The sequence below is a fragment of the Pagrus major genome, chromosome 1 (genome assembly GCF_040436345.1).
Source record: "Pagrus major chromosome 1, Pma_NU_1.0".
Taxonomy (NCBI): domain Eukaryota; kingdom Metazoa; phylum Chordata; class Actinopteri; order Spariformes; family Sparidae; genus Pagrus; species Pagrus major.
The window spans coordinates 16,946,782-16,971,184 of record NC_133215.1 but is presented as its reverse complement, the minus strand read 5'-3'; the positions used below and the strand labels follow the sequence as shown (position 1 = coordinate 16,971,184).

The window sequence follows — 24,403 nt, the reverse complement described above, 5'->3', positions numbered from 1 at the left end:
CCTACGATGTCAGGGGAAAGAAAGAAAAGATGGCCTCCTCTGTCAGCCCAACCTATGACCAACACACTCATCCCAACTGTTGACAGTATCAACACAGATGGAGCCACCTGTAACAGAGGCAAAGTACCTGTAATGTGCCCTACACTCCACTCTCATTGTGGCTCCACCACTCTGTTTCACCCCCCCTCTCTCCGCCCTTCCCTTCCTCTCCATCGATAGTCCCGCCTATCACCGCCCCTGTGAGAGTGACAGCGAGTTTAATGTTCCCTCTGCGCGTCTTCGGTACCCGGGGACCCATTTTACTTTAAGTCCTCGCCACTTTTTTTTCCTTATGTGTTTTATCTTCCCCGACACTTTAAAATCCGCCCAAGGAAACTAGGACTACCGCATCTTCGCCCCTCTCCTCTCCTGAGCAGCACTGAAGTCACAAGGTAAGGCCACCACAGGCGAGACACCGCGACAGGTGCGGTGAACTCAACAAAAACCCACTTTTTCTCCCAACTATTTTTTTTTTATCCACGTGTAAAGAGTAAATTATTACTATTTAAGTCGACAGCTGTTAAAGTCTTTCGTGATATCTGGCTCAGGTGATAGTCGAAACCTCCTGAGACGCAGGTGTAGCCAGGTTGCTTGTGTTGCAAGTTACCGACGAAAATGTTACCACGGGCGATGATTCCTGGTTTTCTTCTCGTATTATGTTACTTTCTGAAGCACTCGCTTTGCCAGCCTCATGTGTGTATATATTGTGTTAGGACACAGTTTAGTTTTGATATTTTACCGTGTAGGTACGGTATTTTTTTGTCCTCTGTGTTGTCAGAATGACTTTTCACCCTTGATACTGAAGTCCAGAAAAGCACAGCCATGTCAAGACAGCAGCACTTTACCATCAGAATTTTATTCGCCATATGATCGTATTACATGCTTTTGGAAAGGTTGCAAACCCAAAATGTTAAGTGGGCTGTCCTGTATGACCTGAGGTGAACCACACCTCAAAGCCCATTCTGCTTTTATTCGATGATGCTTCTTTTTTTATTTATTTAATGAATGCAACTCCAACGCACCTGTATGGTTACACCTGTTGCGCTTGCGCCACGCGATCACCTGACATGTTTTTTTTTTTTTCTTTTGGCGTTGAACAATGATCCGATAGATGAGTAGGGCTTTTCCTGTTTTCAGATATGCAAGTCACTGCCAAAACGTTTGTGACTCGGTTGTGGATTGAGATTAATTTAATCCTACAGAAATCCTTTGGTGGATCGCTTGAACATTCAAAGTGTGTGTGTGTGTGTGTGTGTCATGAGGTGTGCCTTTACCCAAAGCAAACCCTTATTTACAATGGATAAAGGTATAAACTCAACCTAGAGTTAGAGGGCCTGCCATGTTTTGAGAAAAGGTGTACTCAGGAATTAAGGCTGTCAGTCCTCATCAGAAAGTAAATGTCATGGCAATATTTTTTTTTTCTTCTACCTGCTGAACATATTGTATTGTTTGAGCACATAATAAAGCAGATGGGGCGATGTATTTGCCATATATGTACTTTTTTCTTTTTTTTCCTGGAAATGCCAGCCTTTTTATTACACATCACAAAGCACATTATTACCATTTAACATTAAAATGTTCAAGAAACCGATTTTCTTGAGCACTTGAATGCGTACATGCTGGGAGGTCTCACAAGTGAGAGGAAAAATTTAGAAACGGATTACATTGAAAGTTTTCTATTTACTGGGACTGTTGAAAAAAATGTCCACAGACCCTTGGCAGAAAAAAAGCTACATAAAATTCAGTTTCATGGCTACTGGGGATGCAAATTCTCCAGACTCCTTGTGTGTGGTGTGCGGGGGAAAAAGCTAGCTAACGCTGTCTGTCAGAAAAATGATATCTCCTATCTGTTCCGTGTTTTTCAAAAAGGTTGGGAACCCCTGTTTTAAAGCATATATACTTCTTCTTACTCACTACATCCCTTTTCCAACTACCCCATCTGTATTTGCAGTACATTGTGCTAATGAGATACTGTTGATGGTCACTTGAAACTTCGCTGCTTTGTGCCCAGTCCCCGGCTTTATTTGTTTATTTCCTACGACAATCATTAACTCTGGGAAAGACAGAGCCGGTCCGACCTGTTCCTGTCTGCTGAGTATTGCAGTGTATGGGCGAGGTAGCATGTGGTAATGAAAGTGAGAGGAAATGGTACAATGGAAATGAATGGGAAATCAGCAGTGACAGGTATAGAAATGGAGAGCGGATAGGTGGAACGAATGGGGTTCAATAGCACACTGAATGTCAGTCTGGTCTGTAGAGTTTGGTTCCTCATCGCTGAATAATATACACAGATAGGCTTTATTTATATCTAATCTGCACTTTTTTTTTAGATGCTGATAAAACACAAAGATATGCAGGTGTTCAGAGAGACCGTATTGCCATTATAAACACCTTCTCATGTGGGAAAGTGGAGTGTTTGTTCCCCCAAGTTGATTTTATTTTCACCTAAAGTTCAAGAGCTAAAGGCTCTTGACCTCAGCTTAACTTATCTATGAAGTGCTCTAGGCTGCACCTTTCATCTTCGATTTGAGAGGACAAAGTGTTTTATTATTTTTTTTTACAGATATCACATGATTAACCTTCTATATACCTAGCTAATGTGACTTTTTGCACTAGATATTTCTGTTGACATTGAAATAAAGCCATCAGACCAAGTTACCAAGTGTCGGCATCTGATATTTCATTATCAGAGACTTGAGATATGATAAAAATGTCATGCTAAAGTTAATGATTTCATGACACTTTACAGCTTTTGGTAGGCCACAAATCTGCCTTCAAAGCAGTAGTACATGACCTGACAGCTAATGTGATAGTGAGTCTTTATAATCAAAGCCTTACTAACCTAATCTAGCCATTCTTGCTCTTCAGGTCACCCCATTTGGATTCTTTTGCAGCAAACAAACCTCCGATTAGTTAATCAGGCTCCACATGAAAGATATGAGGCAAAATAAACAGCTTGGACTGACTTGTGTTTGACTTAATATCAGTGCATGGAAGTCACATTTCTCCTCTCAACAGGGTGCATTGAGCTAATGAACCCCCGCTGTGGAGGCTGCAAGGCTGCTTCTCCTGCTGTGTTAAATCAAGAAAATGTTAGTCTAGATTATGGTGTTAGAGGAGGATAATTACTGTATAATTAGCAACTTGTTTCACTCTTAAGAGATACAGATTCTCCCTGTGAAAGCTGTAATTGGTTTTAATTTGAGAAACACACAACAGAAAGCTGCAATACAAGCCGATAAATATGAAATGATAGCAGAGATATGGTTGAAGTTTATTATGTTGTCTTGTTGAAGCCTAGCTGGTTTTACAGTTTGAAATTTGAAATATGCAGTTACAAAAATAGATGCCGTTGTTGGAGTTTGAACTGTTGATATAAAGCACACCAGTAAAAAAAAAAAAAAAAAAAATCAAACCACAATCTCAGTAACATGTCACTTACTTATGCTCCACAGTTATGCATTACATCAGAAGTAATTCTTTATATGCCTAAAACAAAACTTTTACTAATGATAACAGTATAATAAACACCAATAGTAATACTAGTAAGAGCTGCAACGAATAATGAGTTGTCAGCTATTAAACTAAACTGAAAATCTTTTTGAAAACATGAAAACATTTTAGGACGTAATCTTGGGGCTTTGGTAAAAATTGATCGACATTTTTCACCATCTGACATTTTATAAACCAAACAACTAATTGATTAATTGAGAAAATAGTTGACACGTTAACTGATAATGAAAATAATCGTTAGTTGCATTCCTGATTAGAGCCCGACCCTTAATTTGTTTGGGGGATATCAGCTGATATTGGCCTGTCACAGATGTATCGGTATTGGCCTATATAATGTCAGATATGAAAACTTTTATTTACACAGCACAATGGCGAAAAGGATGCTTGGGTTAATATAAAACCATTTCCAGTGACATTTGCTGTTTTAGTGCACTGATGTCATTTTGGACAATAAAATTTATTGTTAAACTGTAAAATATCCTGCCTCAATTGTGTGAATATCTTTGTCACAAGTGTTTGATACCCATGATTGAGGGACCATTGCAAAAAAATGTGTGTTCATGTATATATTCTGTGTGTATGAGAATGTCGATCAATACATAGATATCGTAGTTTCTTTACTTCCTGATATCAGTATCGTAGGCCTCACAAATCCAGTACTGGTCAGGCCGTAGCAGGCTGTGGATAGTTGTATAGTTTTACATTGGAGAAAGCTTTGCTGTCCAAACTGATGTTTATGATGTGTCATCCCAATATGACTCTCTCTCTTTCAATAAGAATTAGTATTTAATTATTTACCATATATCTCTTAAGTTGATATATTCAAGAATCATACATGCTGTACGGGAAACAATAGTGAAAACAGCTGATGCAGAATACAACACTGTTGACCATAACATATCCGTAACGTTTGTGCCTTTTTTCATCTAAACTTGTCTTTACCCAGATCAGCTCGTCATTACGTATCCTTTAATTTTCTTAATCCAGATAATTTCATCAGCCCTCCCTGTGCGCAGGGTAACCAGACTCCATCGTAACTTAAGTCATGACGGATCACAGTCCTCTGTAGACAGTGGCTGGTTTCTATAGTCACCGTCAACAGTCTGGGCTCAGAAGTGTTTGTAACGATATCCCCCGGACAATGCTAAACAAAATGGCGGCCACCTTGAGTCCTCTTGCTGCCAGGCCCCAGCTGTTTGTGGAGAGAAACTTCATATACTGAAAAACAGGTGGCTGATAGGCTATACAGTCCTGTTCAGATGCTATCGGGAGATGGTCAGCAGGAACAATATGGGCCATGCCATTTGATATAGATTCAGACGCAACGCTGACATCAGTGACGCTAAAACACGATGCAGGATATGTCCTGTGGGGGCTGACAGGAATAAATAAGTGCTCGTACTGTTCAGGATGGCTGGGAACACACTGAACGAGAGGCAGGGAACGCCCTGGACAGGGTGTCGGTCTGACACATACAGGCGTTTATTCAAATTCACACATCTACAGTCACTTTACATTTTCCTATTCCTCTTATCTTCAGGCCTTTAGACTGTGGAATGAAATCCACACGAGCACAAGAACTCCAGACAGGGAACACCCAGTGCACCAGGCTTGGTTTTAAGCATACGACCTGTTGTATTTATTTGCCTAACTGGGTGTGGATTAGTACACGTTAAGTATGATTACTTACTGTGCTAACAAATGTGTAATTATGCAAGATGTGACCTGACAAGCCCTTCCAGAGTTCTGATAGGCCTTCTCTGAAGTTATGACCTGATGATCTGTGTGGTGCGATGTGATGCTGTAACGGCACATTTAGATAGCTGTATGCTAAAGGAGAGGATAGGCTACATATATTATGTAAGTAGGTCAAAAATGTATTCATCCGCTGCCATATTGTGCTATGTTGTTTGCATCAAATACAAACATGAAGCAGACTACTCGTTTTGCTACACAAGAATTCATAGAAAAGCCTTTCTTTTGGCTGTGGCTTACTTTACTCCTCATCCAAAGCCACAGTCACAATTTGCATTGTCCTTTCTACACTTTCCTTCAAAGGTCAGTTCATTCCTTAAGGTGAAGCAACCTGCGGAAGGAGAGTATGGGTTACTCATTGTAGAGTAGGAAAACCTGGATAATTGGTGGCTCTTTCCATGAAGTGGTTTCCAGTGTTGATGATTAATCCGGGTGAGAGGGAAAATGAGAGTAGGCATATAGGGCACAAGCTATGACATGGTGGCATGATAATAGCTCTTTGTGTTGGTGTTTGTGAATAGAGCAGACAGAGGTTTAGAATGACGTTGGTGCTACCCACACCATGTCGGTGACGGCTGTGCACGGAGTGAGGAGGGTGGAAGGGGTGGAAGTGAAATGCGTAAAGAGAAGGCAAAGGTTGATTAGTAAATCATTGATGATAAAAATGTAACCACACAGATACTGAGACATATTCAAAGCACCGCTCAGATTATATGACAGCACCGAAACTTGGTCTCGGACGAGGGAGTTAATTTCCATGTGTTGAAGTTGCATACAATGTAAGATTTTCCACTATGTGACACTCTGGCCTTCTTGCATTATGGGTGACTGATAAGTTTAAGATGTCTGCAAGGCTGACCTGAGACCCTCCAAGCTTCTACATTTGCCATGCTAATCTAATCAATGTCTAAATCCTTGATAAGAATAACTAACGAGACAGCCCTTCTCGACACATCTAATAAGCTGTCCGTTGCTTTTTGAAGACTGTCGTCTGTTTTATTTTTAATATCAGGTGTTAACGTTGTTCCTTTCTTTATAATTTCAGCCATGCTACTACCCCCATCACTACTACTCCTCCTTGGCCTCCTCACCTGGAGTCCCACATCATGGGCTGCTAAAGTGATCGTGGTCCCACCCATCATGTTTGAATCACATCTCTACATCTTTAAGACGCTGGCCACGGCTCTGCACCAGGAGGGCCATGAGACCCATTTTTTAATTTCAAAGGGTCGTGAGGTGCCCCCCTCGCCTCACTACCACTTACAGCACTACCCAGGGATCTTTAACAGCACCACGGCTGACAATTTCCTCCAGTCTAAAGTCAGCAACATCTTCTCAGGCCGCCTGACATTCCTGGAACTGTTTGACATTCTTGACCACTACTCTCAGAACTGTGACGCTGTTGTTGGCAATGTCGAGGTAATGACCCGCCTCAAGGAGGCCAAGTTCGACCTGCTGCTTGTGGACCCTAATGAGATGTGTGGTTTTGTGATCGCTCACATCCTGGGTGTGAAATATGCTGTGTTCAGCACCGGCCTGTGGTACCCTGCAGAGGCGGGTGCCCCAGCTCCGCTTTCGTACGTACCTGAATTCAACTCATTGCTGACGGACCGCATGACTCTGCTTCAGAGGATCACCAACACAGCTGTTTACCTGGTGCAGCGCTTCGGAGTCCATTATATTGCGTTACCCAAGTATGACCGGATTATGAAGAAACATGGAGTGAAGCCTCAAGTGGCCATGGCTGACTTGGTGCAGGGCAGCCGGCTGTGGATGCTATGCACTGACATGGCTCTGGAGTTCCCCAGGCCCACCCTGCCACATGTGGTGTACATAGGAGGCATCCTTACCCAGCCTCCCAACCCACTGCCACAGGTCAGTACTGAGAGACACATGCGACAAGCACATGATAAGATTGTTAATGACAGAATTTGCATGATAGATTTCCGGTCTCATGCACAAGAAGGTTTGTGCTGTTCACTTTTAAAATATTGGAGTAGGAGTTGTTGTTTTTTTCACAGTGCAAGCTATTTTATACATCATTATTTATGTGTAATGTGTTAAGTTAGAACATTTCTCACAAATCAGTAGAGGATAGAATACCCAGACAGCCATGTTTGTGCCTAACCCAGCAAATTAAATACGAGGTGCTTCATCATGTTCATTGATATACAGCATTGCCCACAATGGCCCTAATACACCCAGAGATGTTAAAGGGATAGCTACCTCAGTATAAACTATATGAACAAATGTATATGCTCACAGTATTTAATATGCTGTATATTGTCATATCAGATTTAACAATACTTTATATTTACAGATGCCCTTCTTAATTTCTAGATTTACGTGCTAAAATAAAAATTTCACACACAACAAACCGCACAGATGTGGTGCTTTTAGTGCTGGAACATAAAATGAAGGCTCTGTGCCATGGGCGACAAAAGCACTGCAGTACAATGGCTACTTTACTGTAGTATGGAAAGTCATATTGTTATGCTTCAGTCTCACTCACTGTGATCACACCATCACTTGTCTGACTCACAACACCTTGCCTGCAACTTATATGATGATGCGCATTCAGTTCACAGTTCAAAATACACACACCTCTCAATCATTTATTGACGGCCTATCTCTATGATGTCTCTTCTTTCCCTTTCCTGTTGGCTCTCTAGTCTGACTGAGTTTGTATCTACCCTTGCTTGTACCCATTGTCTCTCCTATCACTTGGCATCCCTTATTACCACATCCTGCTACAAAGCGATCCTTTATAGACGCTGCTGGGGTGAGGATGGCTTTGGGTTGAATGGACACGGTAGATTTTGAGCAGAGAGGGAGGGGATTCATGGAGAGCAGAGGCGGGCGGTGATGGGGGTTAGTCCAGCGTTCGGACGCCGAGAGCGCGGGCCGTCGGCATCTACTGCGGGGGGTTTTGCAATGCCACTCCAGCCAATAGGGAGCATTGTGCCATGCTGTGTGGAGGGAGTTAGAATGGAATTGGAAGGAGAACGAGGCCATTGTTCTGGGCAGGGCTCTGGGGACACTGAGACTCTTTTATGGGGTCACTGAGGCGGCGTTGTAGGGACAGTAGAGCCCAGTGTGCCCCTGAGGTTGCTCTGTGCCAGGGCCGGTCTTAGCTACCGCAGCTGGACCATTAGCCTCCCTCCCTCGACTTGTCCTCCCCTTCGATCATTCCAACATGGCTATTCCCTGATCCCTCTTCATTGTCCGTCAGTCCATACATTTTTACTTTTCTGTCCTAAATGCACACATGCACACATAAACAAAAAAGCTTCTGAGACCAATGTAGGACTGGCATGCAAAATTACGAATGCTCCTAAGGCGATGGCATGACTCACAGATCAGAGCCAGAGTAAGACGGGTCATCTGAGGGCGCACTAGTAGCATGGCTAAATGCTACAGTGGGAACACAATGGACTTTTCTTTGGGTTATGTTATATTTCACTCATTTTCAATCAAATTGTTTTTTGCGCGATATGCATAGCATCCTCATTGTTTGTAATCTTTTAATCCGTCAATGTGGACAAACAGTCTCTCGCAGGACCAGCATGCTAGTAGCAAACCAACACAGCAGCTATTTCTTAGTAGTTAAATGGCGTTTAGCAAACTGCTTTAAGGTGTGATACCACTAACCTCTGGTTTGGGGGTGGTTAAAGTTCACAACATTAGGTTACACAAACAAGCCATCATATAACACTCCCACACCGACAACCCTGCGGCTAATCGCTGCAACTCCTAACTTGTTCTTCGTGAGACCTTTGACTTGGGTGGAGGAACTTTGTTGCTCTTGTCGCATGGTCTTACCCTTTGTAGATAATTCGTGATCATCATTCACTCGCAGATATTTCACAACACTGGTCTGATGCTTCAACTCGAAATGTTGTTTCAAATTCGTTTGCTGATGTGGCTGACATTTGGACTTAATGTGAAAAAAAATGTCTGTTAGAACCGTGCCGATTCGCTCATAAAACTCAAACTTCAAATATGAATATAAACTGGCTTCAGCAGTTAAGGTAGCTGTGTCTGAGTTGCCAGTTGTGCTAGCCCTGCTGCTGGTTTCGTGTCGAAGTCTACTTCCTGTTGTTTTCCATTACCTTGACCTGCACCAACCTTATCCCTAACTCTAACCAGTCAGTAGGTGGGATTCTAACATGAGGAGCTTAACTCTCACGGGAGTAAACAACGATCACATTCATGAGTTGTGGTTGGAGTTCATTAGTTTACTGTTGACCAGACACATCAGCAGATTCAATTTACGCATTCAGTTACTGTGTTCATGCACAAGACTGCAATTGAGTACTGCGATTTCTTCATCATGTAAATTGTGCTTATTGGGCCTCCAATTAGACAGTTGCAGATTTCTTCCCTAACCCTTTATCCAAATTTGTTAAGGTAATGATGTCATACAAGGTGTTGAGATTAATCAGAGTTTTCCTCATAGAGATGTTTTTTTTAGTTTTAGACTTGCAAGTATTGTTCATGTCAACATCCAGATCTTAAATCTAAAGAATATGAGTGCCTAAAAGTAAAACAAACCTGGACGCCCTCAGCCTGACTCCATAATTTTGGGTTATATGCTCATGAGTTCATACCTCCACCTCTGCTTATCAGCTGTAATATTTAGGGCTCTTTTGTTCTGTAGAAAATAGTTGTCTGTGGATTACCCAAAAGTAGCTGGGATGTTGTTTCCAGAGAGACATGCTGCTGTCGAGTTCTTTAAGCATCACAAAATAAATTCCTTTAACATCCATTGTACTGAGTTGGCAGCAGAAACCACAGATATCTAAAAACATGGCTGGCACATAATAGAGAAACTTGTATAAGTTTGTTTTTTGTGATTTAGGTGAACTTTAACAATGTATGTCAGTAGAGTATTTGTTTTGTATCTGACGGCTGGCTGCTTTATCAACTTTTGTGCAGTTTTGTGGTGTTTATAAATGTTTCCTCATAGCCACAATCAAGTCATCATATTGCCCCTGCCGTTGTAGATCACAATTTATGTATTTCCATTTTTATATCCATTGATTTATCAAGGTAAAGCAAACACAGGGTTGTTCAAAACCAGTACTTCATTAATGTCATAAAATGGAGTGATGACGTATAATGCAACACTGGGCACCAAACCTCAAAATACAAGCTCAGCATATCTTTACTTACTGTTCTGTGGCATAAACTTGCATATATTTAACAGCTTCATGCATCAGGCATTCTGTAGCTTGCTTGATAAATTTCTACTGCAGACATTTTTTATGTTACAAAATTCCCTAGATTTGAATTTAAATGGTCTACAAGCATATATTTTTGTACAGTCTGTAAAAGCTGCAATATGATAACTAAAGATTGCACTTGTTAAGAGATTTATAGTCTTGGAGATTTATAGTCTCTCTTTTTAAGTTTATTCTGTTCAATAAGTTTAAACGTAATCCCACGTTTTATCTTTTAGCCTGTAAATTATTCAGGATGTGAGTGTAAAACACATCTCGCCTGACTCATAGCCATAACTCACTGCCTGCGTATGAAGCATTAAATACAGCAATAACAATGTCCAAAGTTCATGTCAATGGTTGGTTTTATTGCTGGTCAGGTATGACGCATTAACACAGTAAAAATCAGCTGTTAAATTTAAATCATCGCATCCCTCCAATATGGGTCAAGTGAATTTTCAACACACATGATTGAATAGAAGCTCCAGCATGTAACACAGCATATTAGTGTTGCACTGAATTATAAATTGTTTTTTCATGGGCAAGAAATACTCCAAAATGTGTATATTTTTAGCTCTCATTGTCTGCCTCTCATATTTCAGGATTTTGAGGCATGGGTGAACGACACAGCGGAGCACGGCTTTGTGGTGGTGTCGTTTGGAGCTGGGGTCAAGTACCTTTCCCAGGACATTGCTCACAAACTGGCAGGAGCCCTCGCCAGGCTGCCCCAGCGTGTCGTCTGGAGGTAAAGCATCTGTTCTCTCACTTTCACTCATACTGTACACAGCTGTCACTGTGACAGATGTGAGCAGGATTTTCTAGTGAGCCTCAGGCTACTTTCCAACACTCTCAGCACTCAGGGAGCTCTGAATGTCACACAAATGAGTATGTACAGTATATATTAGAAAGTAAATGTGTAGTTTTTTATGGCCCGCCATAATCAGCTATACTGCAGGTTGTTACCTGTTACCTTGTCTGTATGTTGAGACCAAAGTCCATCATCTTCGATCGTTTTCTTTTACTTAAAGGTGCTATATGAGGTTGTCTGTTTGATTTAACAGCTTTGAGTGGATCCTGACCTTTCAGAGACTATTTTCGCTTGTCAGAAAAGCGTAAGACAGAAACTAATGATGATGGCTTCACATTTTAATGGTGGAGAGATCTCAGCATTTTATTTAAAGGTGTTATTGATAACATTCAGCGACTAAATGTAGCATTCCATCACCCCCTACCATTGCATTTGCGTCACAAGACCGCTGTTGTTCAAATCATCTACCCCCTCAAGTGGTTGCCAGTTTGTTGGACTACCTATTGTTGCCAACGCTAGCTAGTAGGGATGCAAATTTTAAGCAATCTCTTTAATTGATCCTTAACAATCGCTAATCGGTTAGTCATTAACTTATTACGCTTTCCCATTAGAAATCTGTTTGTAGGCTACATTAAGAAATTAAATAACGGATGAAGTAAACACCAAGTTACTTAAATAATAAATGAAATAACACAAAAAAAGCTATTCAACAACTGGCCCAACAAAATCCAACAATACTGAGGCTACTAAATGGCTAAAATGTAATAATGTCAGCTTGTATCGACGGTCTTTTTAAAATTCTAAACTACTTGTGTGTGTGTGTCAGTTGAATACAATTCCTCATACCAGTATTTTGGTTTTTATTTTGATATATTTGATAAGCGTATATTTGTAATTTGTAACAAGATACTTTTTGATGTATTTGTGCCAATCTCTGATTGTCGATGTTACATTTTTAATCGGTTACATTTAACATCCCTACTAGTCAGCTAATGTTGTTGTTGCTAACGCTAACATTAACGTTAGGGCAGTTCGGTATGCTGAGTATTTTTTTCTTTTGCCCCACAAACTGGCAACTATCAAGATTGTTGATGCTGACGAAACACAGACACCACGTGATTCCAACAGCGTTATACCTTTGGCTGATAAACCTTGTTAGAAGCTGGAACCAACCAATTCTTACACGGTCATAAACAAAGCAATCATTTTAGACCCAACAAACATTGTGAAATTATTGATTCACAATCATATAATATTTTTAAGGAAGAGAGATACTTTTATTCTGCCCCTTTCCACAAGCTCAGTCGATTATTATTTTGTCTGCATAAAAATATTATCAGTGTGACCTTTTTATTAAGGAAAGTCAAATATGAGAAGTGATAAATCCTGAACAATACCTACACGGCTGCGCTATGAGGTAGGTGTTACCCTTAACCACAGTGGTACGATGTGACGTTGTGGGTGATTTGCTGCACCCACGGGACAGGAAAAATATGTCTGCGATAGGGAAACGGTCTCTGTCCATCCATGCATGTGTTTTTCTCAGTGTTGCACTATGCTTGTAGATATTTTTGTCCATAATGAACTGATAACAAGAGTACTATAAAATGCTTGTGCTTACCTGCTGAGACAGATACTTGTAGGTGTGATTAAAATCTCATCTGCCCCGCAGCAATGATCCATTGACAATGACTTGGGTGTGAATAACATCAGAGGAGAGAAACAGGGCCTGAGGGGAAAAAAAGACATGACGCCAGGTTTCACCATGCTTTGAACCTGTTTAACCTTAACTTTTATCTTTGTGCTGTGTATTTATGTTTGCGATTCATCGACCACTTTGACCCCCATTGTTTCTGTGTGACTTTAATCTCATTAATGATTAAGGATTAGTTAATAGGACATCCACACTGACTGAGTGTGAGGTTGCGCATTCCTCGACAGACTATAAAATGTGTTTATATAGGTCAATCTATTCTGGTGTGTTCCCAGTAGTGCTTTTCTAATGCTGCCTTTTCTATAGGTGTATGTTGGGTTAATGTTTGAACATGTGCCTGTACGCAGAGGTAGGTGGCTGGTGCTTGAGGTCTTCAATTGTTCAAACAGCTACACTACACAATTTACAGTGATGTCATACCTGACAGAGTGGTCAGATAACCTTTCATTAGGTCTGTCTGTGCCACATAATTACAGTTTTAAAATGATATGTTGTGTTTATTCTTACTGCAATGATAATTTTGCTGTAGTCTATTTTCAAGCTTTTTATTATTTTTATTTCGGGTCAGTTTTCAGTACTAGTTTAAGTGTTAGCATGCACACAAATGGAAATGGATCACTGAACTTTCAATGTTTTCGGAAAGTTATATTGTTAGTTATTTTTATTTCAGTTAGTTCATTGTAACCATTAGCTTTTATGTTAATGTCACCTTGTGCAATGTTACATTTCTCCCAAGCACTGTGTGCGACAGGCAGAGGTGCCTTTTTAACTACTTAAAGGCTTAAAGGTGTTTAACAAAGACTTAAACTCAGACTCTAGTTTGAAAATTAACGAGTGCAGTCGTTTAGTAGCATTATATTTGATAGACAGATACCTGAGGGTAAGAAGTTCAAAGTCACCTGTTAATAGACAAACCACTTTTCTGACCTTTTGAAATAAACCTCAGAGTGATCATGTTAGCTAGTGCAAAGATATGAGATAAGGTGGATAAGAAGAGAGAGAGAGAATGAGAGGTTTTTTGTTCCTCTTTTTTTCATGACAGTTGTAATAAATTACTCGATAATGTGAAGCTCACATGAATCATACATCAGAGTTGCTCAGATTCAACAGATGTACTCAATGAGGTAGTGAGGCTGACAGTCACTGGAATATGAATCTATTATTGGAGCGCTAACAGGGAGAAAGGTCAAGTTCTGGTGGAGTATGACCCCTCTTACACAACCAAAGCAAAATAGTCAAAACACACTCAAATTTAGTCTCATACGGACATTTTGACCCTTTATTCCAGTGAATACTTACATAAATTAATAATTAAGTTTTTTTTCCCCAGGGGTGATTTTTGCAAAATGACAGGAGGCCAGGGGGCAGTTAATAAACAAACATTTAAAATCTAGCAGATGAAATTAATAAACATGAAAGGGTCTCTATGTAACAATTTGCAGCAATTTACATGTATTAACCTACTATTTTATTGACCATATGTGAGTGGAATGTAACATTGCATGAAAAATTAAACCTTTCCACTCAGCTAACAGAGAGCAACAGTACACACTAGTTTAGAAACGGGAGTCTGCTAACATAAATGAACAACCAGCTTCCAGCACAACACAGAAGTTCTGCATAGCCTCGTTTAAAAGGTCCATAACTCATCTTTCTTTAAAATTCTTTATTTTCAAATTAACAGACGTAATAACTTAACTTATTAGTTAAATTATCTTGGTATAAGGAATGAGACTTGACACAAGGCCTACATGACAAATCAATCAGATGTTTTACTGAATTTAAGTTTGAGTTTGAGTTTATACAACATTAAACATGTCTTTCTACCTGCCAAGCATGTGTGACTTTCAGTAGACGGGAGGTGGAGGGTCAGGGCAGATTGTCCACTAGTTAATCAATCATGAATGGTGTCGGATGGATAAAACCAGTAAAAATATAAAATGCTAAAATGGGTCACCAAATATACTTGGGTGGACCGTGATTGCTTAACCTCTTGGTTAGCACGATTTAGTTTATAGAGCTGTGGGAGAAAGCGGACGTGTGGTGCAACAGCCTTAGCAGCCTACTGTGGCATGCTAGGGGCAGGGTCCAACAACAGACACTCACTTTATTACTGGATTTTGGGGGTCGTAAGACTCTATCCAACTGCGTCTCTGATCATGTTGGAATGAGGTCTGCTGGGTTTCCCCTGAGTAATAATGTGTGATAATTTGTCATTTAGTTTTGTCATTTTATTTTGTAAAATGACAAAGGAAATGCATTCCTTTGTTCCCAAGCACTGACCTTTTTAAAGATGAGATATCAAGGTCTACAGATGAAGTGAGACTCTGATGTGAAATTTACAGCTTTAGACTGGATCCCCATGGAAGCTCCAAGACTTTTATGTGACATTGAGTGGTAATTGGCTTTCAGTGGTCCTCCCAAACTCAGAGGATGGAAAAGGAAGAGGGCTGATGAGAGGGACAGGGACCAAGCCAAATGAATCGTGTCATTGATAATTGGCTGCATGAATGTACGCTTTGATTGGCAGGACAGTGAATTGGCGCTTTGTTGAAGAGAGAAAGAGAGATGAAAGAGTTTGAGTTGGGGAGGGAAGGAGACAGAGATGGACGGATGGGGGTCGTTATGTAGCATGCATATGTATTGTGTGCCGCGTTTGTTGGAAATGCTTCCGCACACACAACCACGCACACCAGCAGACACACACGCAATACTCTGCACATTCACCACCAGCCCATAGAGGACAAAGGGCTGAAACTTAAATGTCTGAGTGAACAAGCAAAGCCCTTCTGCTTTTTGCTTTTTGCCTAGAGAAGAAGAGATGGAGATTGAATTCCCCTTTGTTCACTTTCTGCATCATTAAATGTTCGACTCAATTGATTCATTTAGCCTTTTGTATACATTATCGCTTGTACACACTATACATCTTCTGCTCTCACTATGGGTGCAAGCTTAACACGCTTACAGTAAACGCTCAAGACAGGAGTGGGCAAATTAGAAAACGGATGAAATATCATAAATAATAGTAAAACTTTTACCAAACTTCTGGTGAGAGAGCAGTACAACAATTCAGAGGATAAATATATATACAATATATACTATTATATATAAAATAAAAATCATTTTGTAGTTGGCTACACAATGTATACTGTTGTATACTGTATACTGCCACAGTCCTTAACAAAGATAAACATTAGGGATTTTAGTGTTTTTCCTGTTCACACTCGAGAGATAAACTACAATATCTCAGCATTATACACATTGTATTTCCCCCTTACTTCCTTCATTTTTTTTAACTATGGTTGTGGCAGTGTTCAGGGCCAGAACATGAAAACTCTTCATAATTTATATGCAAAAGACTGCAATGCGATGGGTTCTACACAAGATGGAATCGTATTTCTGTTTCCTCTGACAATTGCGGGATTTTTAAGAATGGCAGAAAAGATAATAAAATCATGGTTTGGTTAAAATACCTCTGATTCACACAGGAAGTGAGTTGCTCTTTAAACTATGTTCGTCCTTTGCTTACTGGTACGTACTTACAGACTGAACATATTTCATTTAACCCAAACCATAACCTTTACCTAAAGCTAGCCAAGTAGTTTTGGTGCCTTAAACTAACCAGACAAGCCGAACTTAAGTGTGTAATGTACTTAACTTTTGTTGTGTATGTAAGCTCGAGAAGCATAGCAATACAATATACCAGTGAATGAACTCCATTCAGGCACACTGTTCATGGTACCTGACAAACTTCTCCTACTTCTTCCTTCTTTCCTTCTTTAGATTCTCTGGAGTTCCACCCAGTAACCTTGGCAACAACACCAAGCTTGTTGATTGGATGCCTCAGAATGACCTATTAGGTGAGTACAACAATCAGATTGGCTGAACTGAAGTGTTTTATAGCACTTGTAAAACCCTTGAACCAAGATGCTTGAAAACAACTTCCAAACAATATAATTTCTTCATGTGGCTGGTGACATGTAGCTGATCCTTGCTGTTCTTATATGAGATGTAGTGAATGTGGGTGTGGTAGAGAAGGTTTTGTGTGGGTGGCTTCCTCCCATTCCTACTTATTAACCACAACAGTTGGCAGAATGTGAATATGTACACCACTTTGTGTCTGTCGAGAATGAGGAACAACAGCATTCAGAGAATGACAACAACCCTTGTATTCTGCAATGGTGTTATAGCTATAAAGTGTTATGCCTGTGTGGATTTTTGCTAAGTCAGGAAGAGGCTTTTAAAGTGACAATTCACCATAAAACAATAAAACATATCTTTCCTCTCATTTTGTTGCTAACCACCACTGTTTATCGGTATTAAATGTTGATGACCAAATATAATGACATTTACCCACAATAAAATAAAGAATTTGTGGGCTAGTTAGAGCTGAATTGTGCTACTACACCTTTTTAAAATGTATAAAATATGTACAGAGAAAGGTAATCTTTTACCTTGAAATTTCTTGCCGTCATAAAAACACTGACTGAGGTTTTTTGTTAATTATGATGTTGAAATGATGCACCCAAACACACACAGATGTAAAACTGTAAACCATCCTCTCCCCAACTTCATGAAGTGAGGAGCAACAGTGAGATATGCTGAGTGTGCAGCAGTTTGTGGGATTGGCTGTATAAATTGCAACTAATGTAGAAAGAACCACCCCAGCAAGATAAATGCCCCATCAAGAAAAGACTAATGAACATAACACCTGACATGCAAACTAACATCCCTCTTCCTCTCTTCTGTTATCTAGGCCACGCCAACACAAGGGCCTTCCTGAGCCATGGCGGCCTCAACAGCATCTACGAGGCCATGTACCACGGGGTGCCGGTGGTTGGTGTGCCCCTGTTCGGAGATCACTATGACACCATGACTCGCGTGGCGGCCAAAGGTATGGGCATCATGCTACACTGGAAGTACATGAGCGAAGAGGACCTCTACACAGCCCTGACCAGCGTCATCACTGACTCCAGGTTAGATTTTGATGTCTTCCGTGCACAGTCACACACAAATTGTTATTGTCAGTGCCATCTGGTGATCATATGTTGAATCACCGCTCTGTGACTTAAAGGGATAGTTCGGGTTTTTTGAAGCTGGGTTGTATGAGGTAGTCATTCATAGTCGGTGTAATACCCAAAGTCGATGGCGGTAAGGTGTAGCAGATAGTAGTAAAAGTGTAGGAAGCAATGTCAGTTTAAGTGTATGCTATATTATATTTTCACCATTTTACCTTGCTGTCAGACAACTCTTTCCAATTGAAAAATTGGAAATTGTTTATTGTTTTCCAACAATGTTCAAACCCAGAGAAATCCTCAAATTTACTCAAAATAACGTGCTTCATTAGGTTGCCGTTGCTTCTGCGGGGTTATTGAAGTCAGTGAACGAGACTAACAAACAGCCAGATTACTCTTCTACATTAGCCGTGGGCTAACATGAGCTAGCAACAGCACACGGAGTGTGTCTGTTCAAGTTAATTTCCCATCCAGCTCCATCCAGCAGTCAACATTAAAGTAATAATAAAAATTCATCTCCTGTCAGTTAACGGCTCCAATGTGGCCGTTTGTTCCTCAGGTTCCTCAGGCCCCCAACACCCTAGCCGAATCTTTGCAGCTGAGCAGCGGCTCCTCCCCACGTAACACTCTGCAGATGTCTTGTTTTGTTTTAGGGAGCTCCCTAGCAGCAGAAATTATTTATTGAATGTTTAAAACAACAAAGTAACACAGGCAAACAAACAAACCGATTGAGGTATCTGTAGGCCAGCAACTCCCTTGTTCTGTGTGATAAAATTACTGCTTTTGTCAGAGAAGTCTTGTGGCTTTGAAGAGAGCAAAAAAAGTATACAATGGTTTCAGTTCATTGAAAACGCTGTCTTTCAACCAGGTAAAGTGGTGAAAATATTATAATTATAGCATACATTTAAACCGTCAAGCATTTTTTAATGTGGCAAAAAAAATGTTTGCTGCTGCCCCAGTCTACAGCAGTACATTACTTAATTTCCTCCATTGGTACTCCTGTGTGCTTATCCAAACTGAGGCTGTGCCAACTAGCATCTACTTTAAGTAATACACTGACTGTGGATCAGTATTAGAAGAAGAGGCTGGTTATAAGCACATCACGTAGGTGCAATGCTATCAGGAGATCATGTGAGTGAAAGAAAGGTAACGCTTGAACACTTACTCCATGCCACAGAAGTTTAATAAAGATGACGTTTCGATCCCACTTGGATCTTCATCACATCAGACTGTTTGAAAAAAGGACAACCACACCCATATTTATACATCATGCACACCAAAAGCCAGACAAGCTCTATGATGGCTGTGTGGCTAACCGTCGTAACTGTTCAGAGTAATCCAAATGTTCTGTATCTGGTAAATATTGGTGTGGTCTGACGTGATGAAGATCAAAGTGGGAAGAAACATTTTATTCAGACATGGTTGGTTGTTCTCTCGTGTATTTGTACCCTTTCACATGATGAAGTCTGCCCATAACAACTTGTCTCCTTGTGTCCAACCTCTGTCTTTCCCTACCTAGGTACCGCCAGCAAGCACGTCTACTCTCCAACATTCACAAAGACCAGCCAGGCCACCCTGTGACCAGGGCCGTCTACTGGATCAGCTACATCCTCCGTCACCATGGTGCCGACCACCTGCGCTCCGCTGTGTACGAGGTGTCCCCCTACCAGTACTTCCTGCTGGATGTGGTTTTCACTGTAGGGGCTGCCCTGGCTTTGGGTTTCTTTGCCCTGCGACTGTTGGTGCGATCACTGAGGGGGAAGGTCAAAGGCCAGAGCAGAGGAGATGGCATCACCAGGGATGATGGTAACATGGCCAATGGGCATTGCCATAGCGAGAGCATGGCCAACGGGAAACACAAACGCAATGGCTCCTTGAAAAACGAGAAGAAGATTAATTAATGTTTTAAATGGCCAAGAGGGACGAGGAAGAAGTTGCCCCAAGGACTCAGCTCTAGGATTGGTTTAGTGGTTTTATAAAAGCTTTGAGAGGAAGCTGTTCTTAGGTCTGTGTCGAGAGGCAACTGTCAGTCAGAGCGAACAGAAGGCTGTAGAAGGAAACACAATGCATCGTATGGGACAGAGCAAGGCATGGGTGCTCAAAATCTGTGTGTGTGTGTGTGTGTGTGTGTGTGTGTGTGTGTGTGTGTGGGTGTGGGTGTATGTGTATGTGTGGACTGAGGCGAATTTAACGAAAAAAACAACTCTTAACAACAGCAGCTACAGCAATACAACACCAAATTGGAAAGTGATTGAGGATGAAACACAGGAAAGACACATCGGAGGACGTCGTTTATTCACGTGCGTCTTCTCTCCTGCATACTCTCTGTTGTCTTCCTGCCTCCCTCGCCCAGTGGAAGGATGATGAAGAGGGGAAAAGTCTCCAGTGCCGCCAACCCCTCATCCTCAGAACAAAAGAAGAAAACAAATGGATAACTTTTGAAATATTTAGGATTTTAATGTTTTTAACCGCAAACTCTGCTTCAACAATTGTTTGGAAAACTGTAAATAGAGGACAAATCTATTTATTACTGTACAAATGCATTTTAATGATGAAGCTTTTTAACATTAATCTTATTTTTAATTTATTTCATGTGTCAGTGGTGTGATGGCATGACATTTTACGCTTCATATTGATGACAACAAAAACAAGAAACCCTGACAGTGGCAGTCATTGTAAGTCTGCACAGGTCTGTGCTTTTTGTACTATCCACAGTATTCACAGTTGTCTTGTTTTGGAAACTAATCAGAGTGTTGAAAATATTTTCCATTTTTCCCTTTTCAAATGGTAGTGCCAAACTGCGACTGCACTTAGCTGTGCAGCAGCTAAGTTGTCTTTTGTTCTGGCAGACAATAACTCAAGTGAGCTCTGTTTGGCTTACCAGTGTGAAAAGGGTGTCATTATGTAAAGATATAATGATAACTAGAGAGGATACTGTGGATACACAGAGCCAGATCAGAGGTGTGCTCGTGCTCATCCAGTCAGGTGATCAGGGATGAGTCAGAGCATTATTGATTTATGATTACTTGCTTCGTCAGTCCCATATCTTGATTCTGCATCTGTCCTCTATTTATTAATTAGTAAGGATTCATCAGTTGTCTGCCATTTTTAGTGCTACAGTTCATCACTACATCCGTCCTCTTTGATTCAATGTTGGATAATTTCTAACATGTTGCAAATAGTAGTTTTAAATTACATGGTTCAGGTAGAAATGTCAGAATCCATCGAATGCTTCTCTTCTGCAAGTTAAAGGTGCAATATGTAAGAATTTTGGTTGAAAACATTCAAAACTTCATCGAAATTATCAACAGAATGCGGAAGAATACTGTAACAGTTTTGATGTTATGACGTCAGTGTATTGTGTTGCAGTGTTTAGTATGCTAACCAGCTAGCCCCAAAGCTCCTGTGCTAACACTTCCGTGGTGCTCTGAGCTCCCTGCCTGGACCGCTAACTGCACGGCTAACTGAGCTAATGGCAGCGACAGTTGGCAGCAGTTAGCGGTTACTTCTGCCTCCTGTTTGTTGTGAGTATGAACTCAACAAGTGGCCAATTCTTACATATTGCACCTTTTTTAAGGCAGACCATATGTACTTCTATTAACCTTTTAGTGTGAATGATTCACATTCTGTATGTGGCCTTTTGTAATGCAGATATCTGTGTATGCAGTATGCTTGAATACATGTGTATGTGTGCTTGGTGTTTCAGTACCTGTGTGTTTTAGTTCACTGTGTGTGGATGAAAAAAGGCAGATGAAGTTTTAGCCCACTGAGACAACAACCATTGGCTTTTTTTTTGCTATTCTGTGAAGTCTATCATCAAACTGAGTGAAGGCCCATGTGAAGGATTCTTTGTGCTCTTTTCTTTCAATAAGACTTTTTTTTATCTTCCACTCCACAATATTTTACTCCTGCTTCTTGGCCGCCATGTCCGTTAATTCTTAATGCAGATGTAAGAAGGGTGAAAGAGCGACTTAGTTCCGACAACAAAGGTGAACCCCGCGACTTCTACAATGAATAATAATGTGTCAAAGTGACACTGATCCCTGCAGAGAAATTCTCTTTTCTTGAACCCCCGTCAAGGAGATCAAAGTACAGGGCGAGCTGGAGAGTATCTTTTGAGTTTGTGGGGATTCGGTATCTGGCTAATGGACATTTCAGAAGGGCAGGTGCTTGTGGACATGGGACATAAAAATCTCATGAACATGAGACTTCCAGTTGGACGGTTACCAAGCCACCAGGCCACACATACTGTATTTTCTTCCATTGTTCTGGTAGCACAGTCCAGACTTTTTAATTGGCATTCTAGCAAAGAGATTGTTCACCAACTTACCAAAGCTTCACACATGGACTATATATATATTTATCAATGTAAATTTTAAAGGAAACAGAAGAATCACTTAACATCCAACCAACATGCATACAGTATGCTCACAAATCCTGTATGATCATTTTCTGAAGCTTCACGATCTTCCTTTTCTCTGTGAGCTACAAGTACACCTGCACAGCCCAGCCCAACCCTGCTGAAAACACATTATACTTGAATCATTATATCATCATCTTTAACAACTTCAGCTGCTAGGGATGGTAGGTGGGCCTGCAGGTGCTACACAAGCTATGAACAGGGTGTGGAGAGAAAAAAAATATTTTTGGAGTTATTTATTATTTCAGTATTAATGTTCTAGCCCTCATAGTTACATGTCCGTCCTTTACTTCTCTCTGTCCTAACCCCGCAATCTGACTTTTTCCTGTTCTCGTGACGTTTGCATTTCATCAGCTCGAAGCCTCTCTGTCCTGTCGTCACTAGCGCTTGTTCCATTTGTCCACCTCTTTGTCTTACTCTCCACTTCATGATGTGTTCTGCTGTCTTTGTATTCTCGTCTTTTTCCTCCCCTTTCCCCTCTAAATATTAGATGTCTCCACTCACTCGCTTTTTTTAAAAAAAGAAACTCCATTTTACTTTGATTTTAAAATGACATAGTCCTCAATTTTCCTGTCAAGTGTGTCCATGTTGTAAATAGAACAATGTAAACAAAATACTAATGCTGAATAAAAATGACATATTTTGTTTGCAGCGATGATTGAAACTTATTTCTCTAATTGGATTTTCTTTATTTTTGGAATATAAATGAAAAAAAGACAGATGAAAGTGTCCTTTTAGTTGGATAATTGATTGTTGCATGTTATCAGTACAACTGCATGACATTTTTGAACAGACAAACGCATACAGACCCGATGAGGCTGATGTCAGTGCTGCCAGTCTCACTTTTCTAGGGGATGTATAGGCTTTCTGTCTGGAATTGTTACCAAGCAGCATGAGGTTTTGTAGGTATCAAATGGTAGAATCATCTAAAGTAGCCAACTGAACACACACGCGCGCACAAGCCGGGAGGATAGATAGGGTTATCTAATGCTGTATGCTCGTGCTGAGTGAGGCTAAGGTAACAAAACACCCGGCCTGGTACCCTGCCTCGCTCACTGGCCCTGTTAATTATTCACACTGCCTGCAGGGGCCTGCAGACCTCACAGACACACACACACACTCCAGTCAAAAGCATCTGCAGGTATGTTTAATTTACGTTCTTGAAGTTGTTTTCTTTTGTTGTCGCTGGTGGCCAAATCGGGCACTGTTCTGTTAACTGAGACAGGAAGGGGGGAAGAAATGGAGGGCAGGTCTCTGCTGATGAGGAATCTGATATCACAGACAGCACAGTGGGCATCATTCATGACATCCTCCATTCATTCTCCCCACCGCTCCTCCCTCCTCAGACCTTGTAAGTGCCTATTATCTACCTTTCCTCTCCACCTCAAAGGACAATCATCAGGAGCAATTAACCACTTTGTGTTGGACTAAGTGGGCTTACTGCGTGGAGGGAGAGCCCTCTGTCTTTGCACAAGATCTACAGTATGTGATGGATTTGCAAACTGTTTGACAACATGGGTGTGCTCGAGTCTTGCACACTGACATTAATGGTCTTTATGTGAGAGCAAGGTGAAGAGGATGTGAGGTGTGTGAGGGGTGTTGGACCAGGATGTTGGAGCTTGTGTGTGGGTGGGTGTCTGTGTGACATGGCTAAGGGGGTATTAGTGTAGTGAAAATGTTGACTTGGCTTGTGTGAGCTTAGATGAAGGATGGCTGTTTATTCATCTCAATCATAGTACATATAAAGTATGCAGTGGTGGAAGAAGAAGTAGCCAGATCCTTTTTAAAAGTACTCACACTGCACTGTAAAGATACTCTACTACAAGTAGAAGTCCTGCATTTAAACCTATTAAAAGTAAAAGTACTCATTCAGCAGTAAAATTCTTCCTGTCAATGTTTTACTTTTATATATCATGT

At 40.8% G+C, this 24,403-nt stretch overlaps 1 protein-coding gene across 1 annotated transcript; it reads left to right on the top strand.

Annotated features, from left to right (window-relative positions):
• The first annotated feature begins 258 nt into the window (after window positions 1-258).
• ugt8 (UDP glycosyltransferase 8) lies at window positions 259-23,141 on the top strand. Its single transcript, XM_073466783.1, has 6 exons — window positions 259-431; window positions 6,353-7,182; window positions 11,132-11,274; window positions 16,835-16,911; window positions 17,808-18,027; window positions 19,586-23,141. The coding sequence occupies exons 2-6, from the start codon at window positions 6,355-6,357 to the stop codon at window positions 19,965-19,967; spliced, it is 1,650 nt and encodes a 549-aa protein (XP_073322884.1). The 5' UTR covers window positions 259-431; window positions 6,353-6,354; the 3' UTR covers window positions 19,968-23,141.
• Window positions 23,142-24,403: the final 1,262 nt, after the last annotated feature.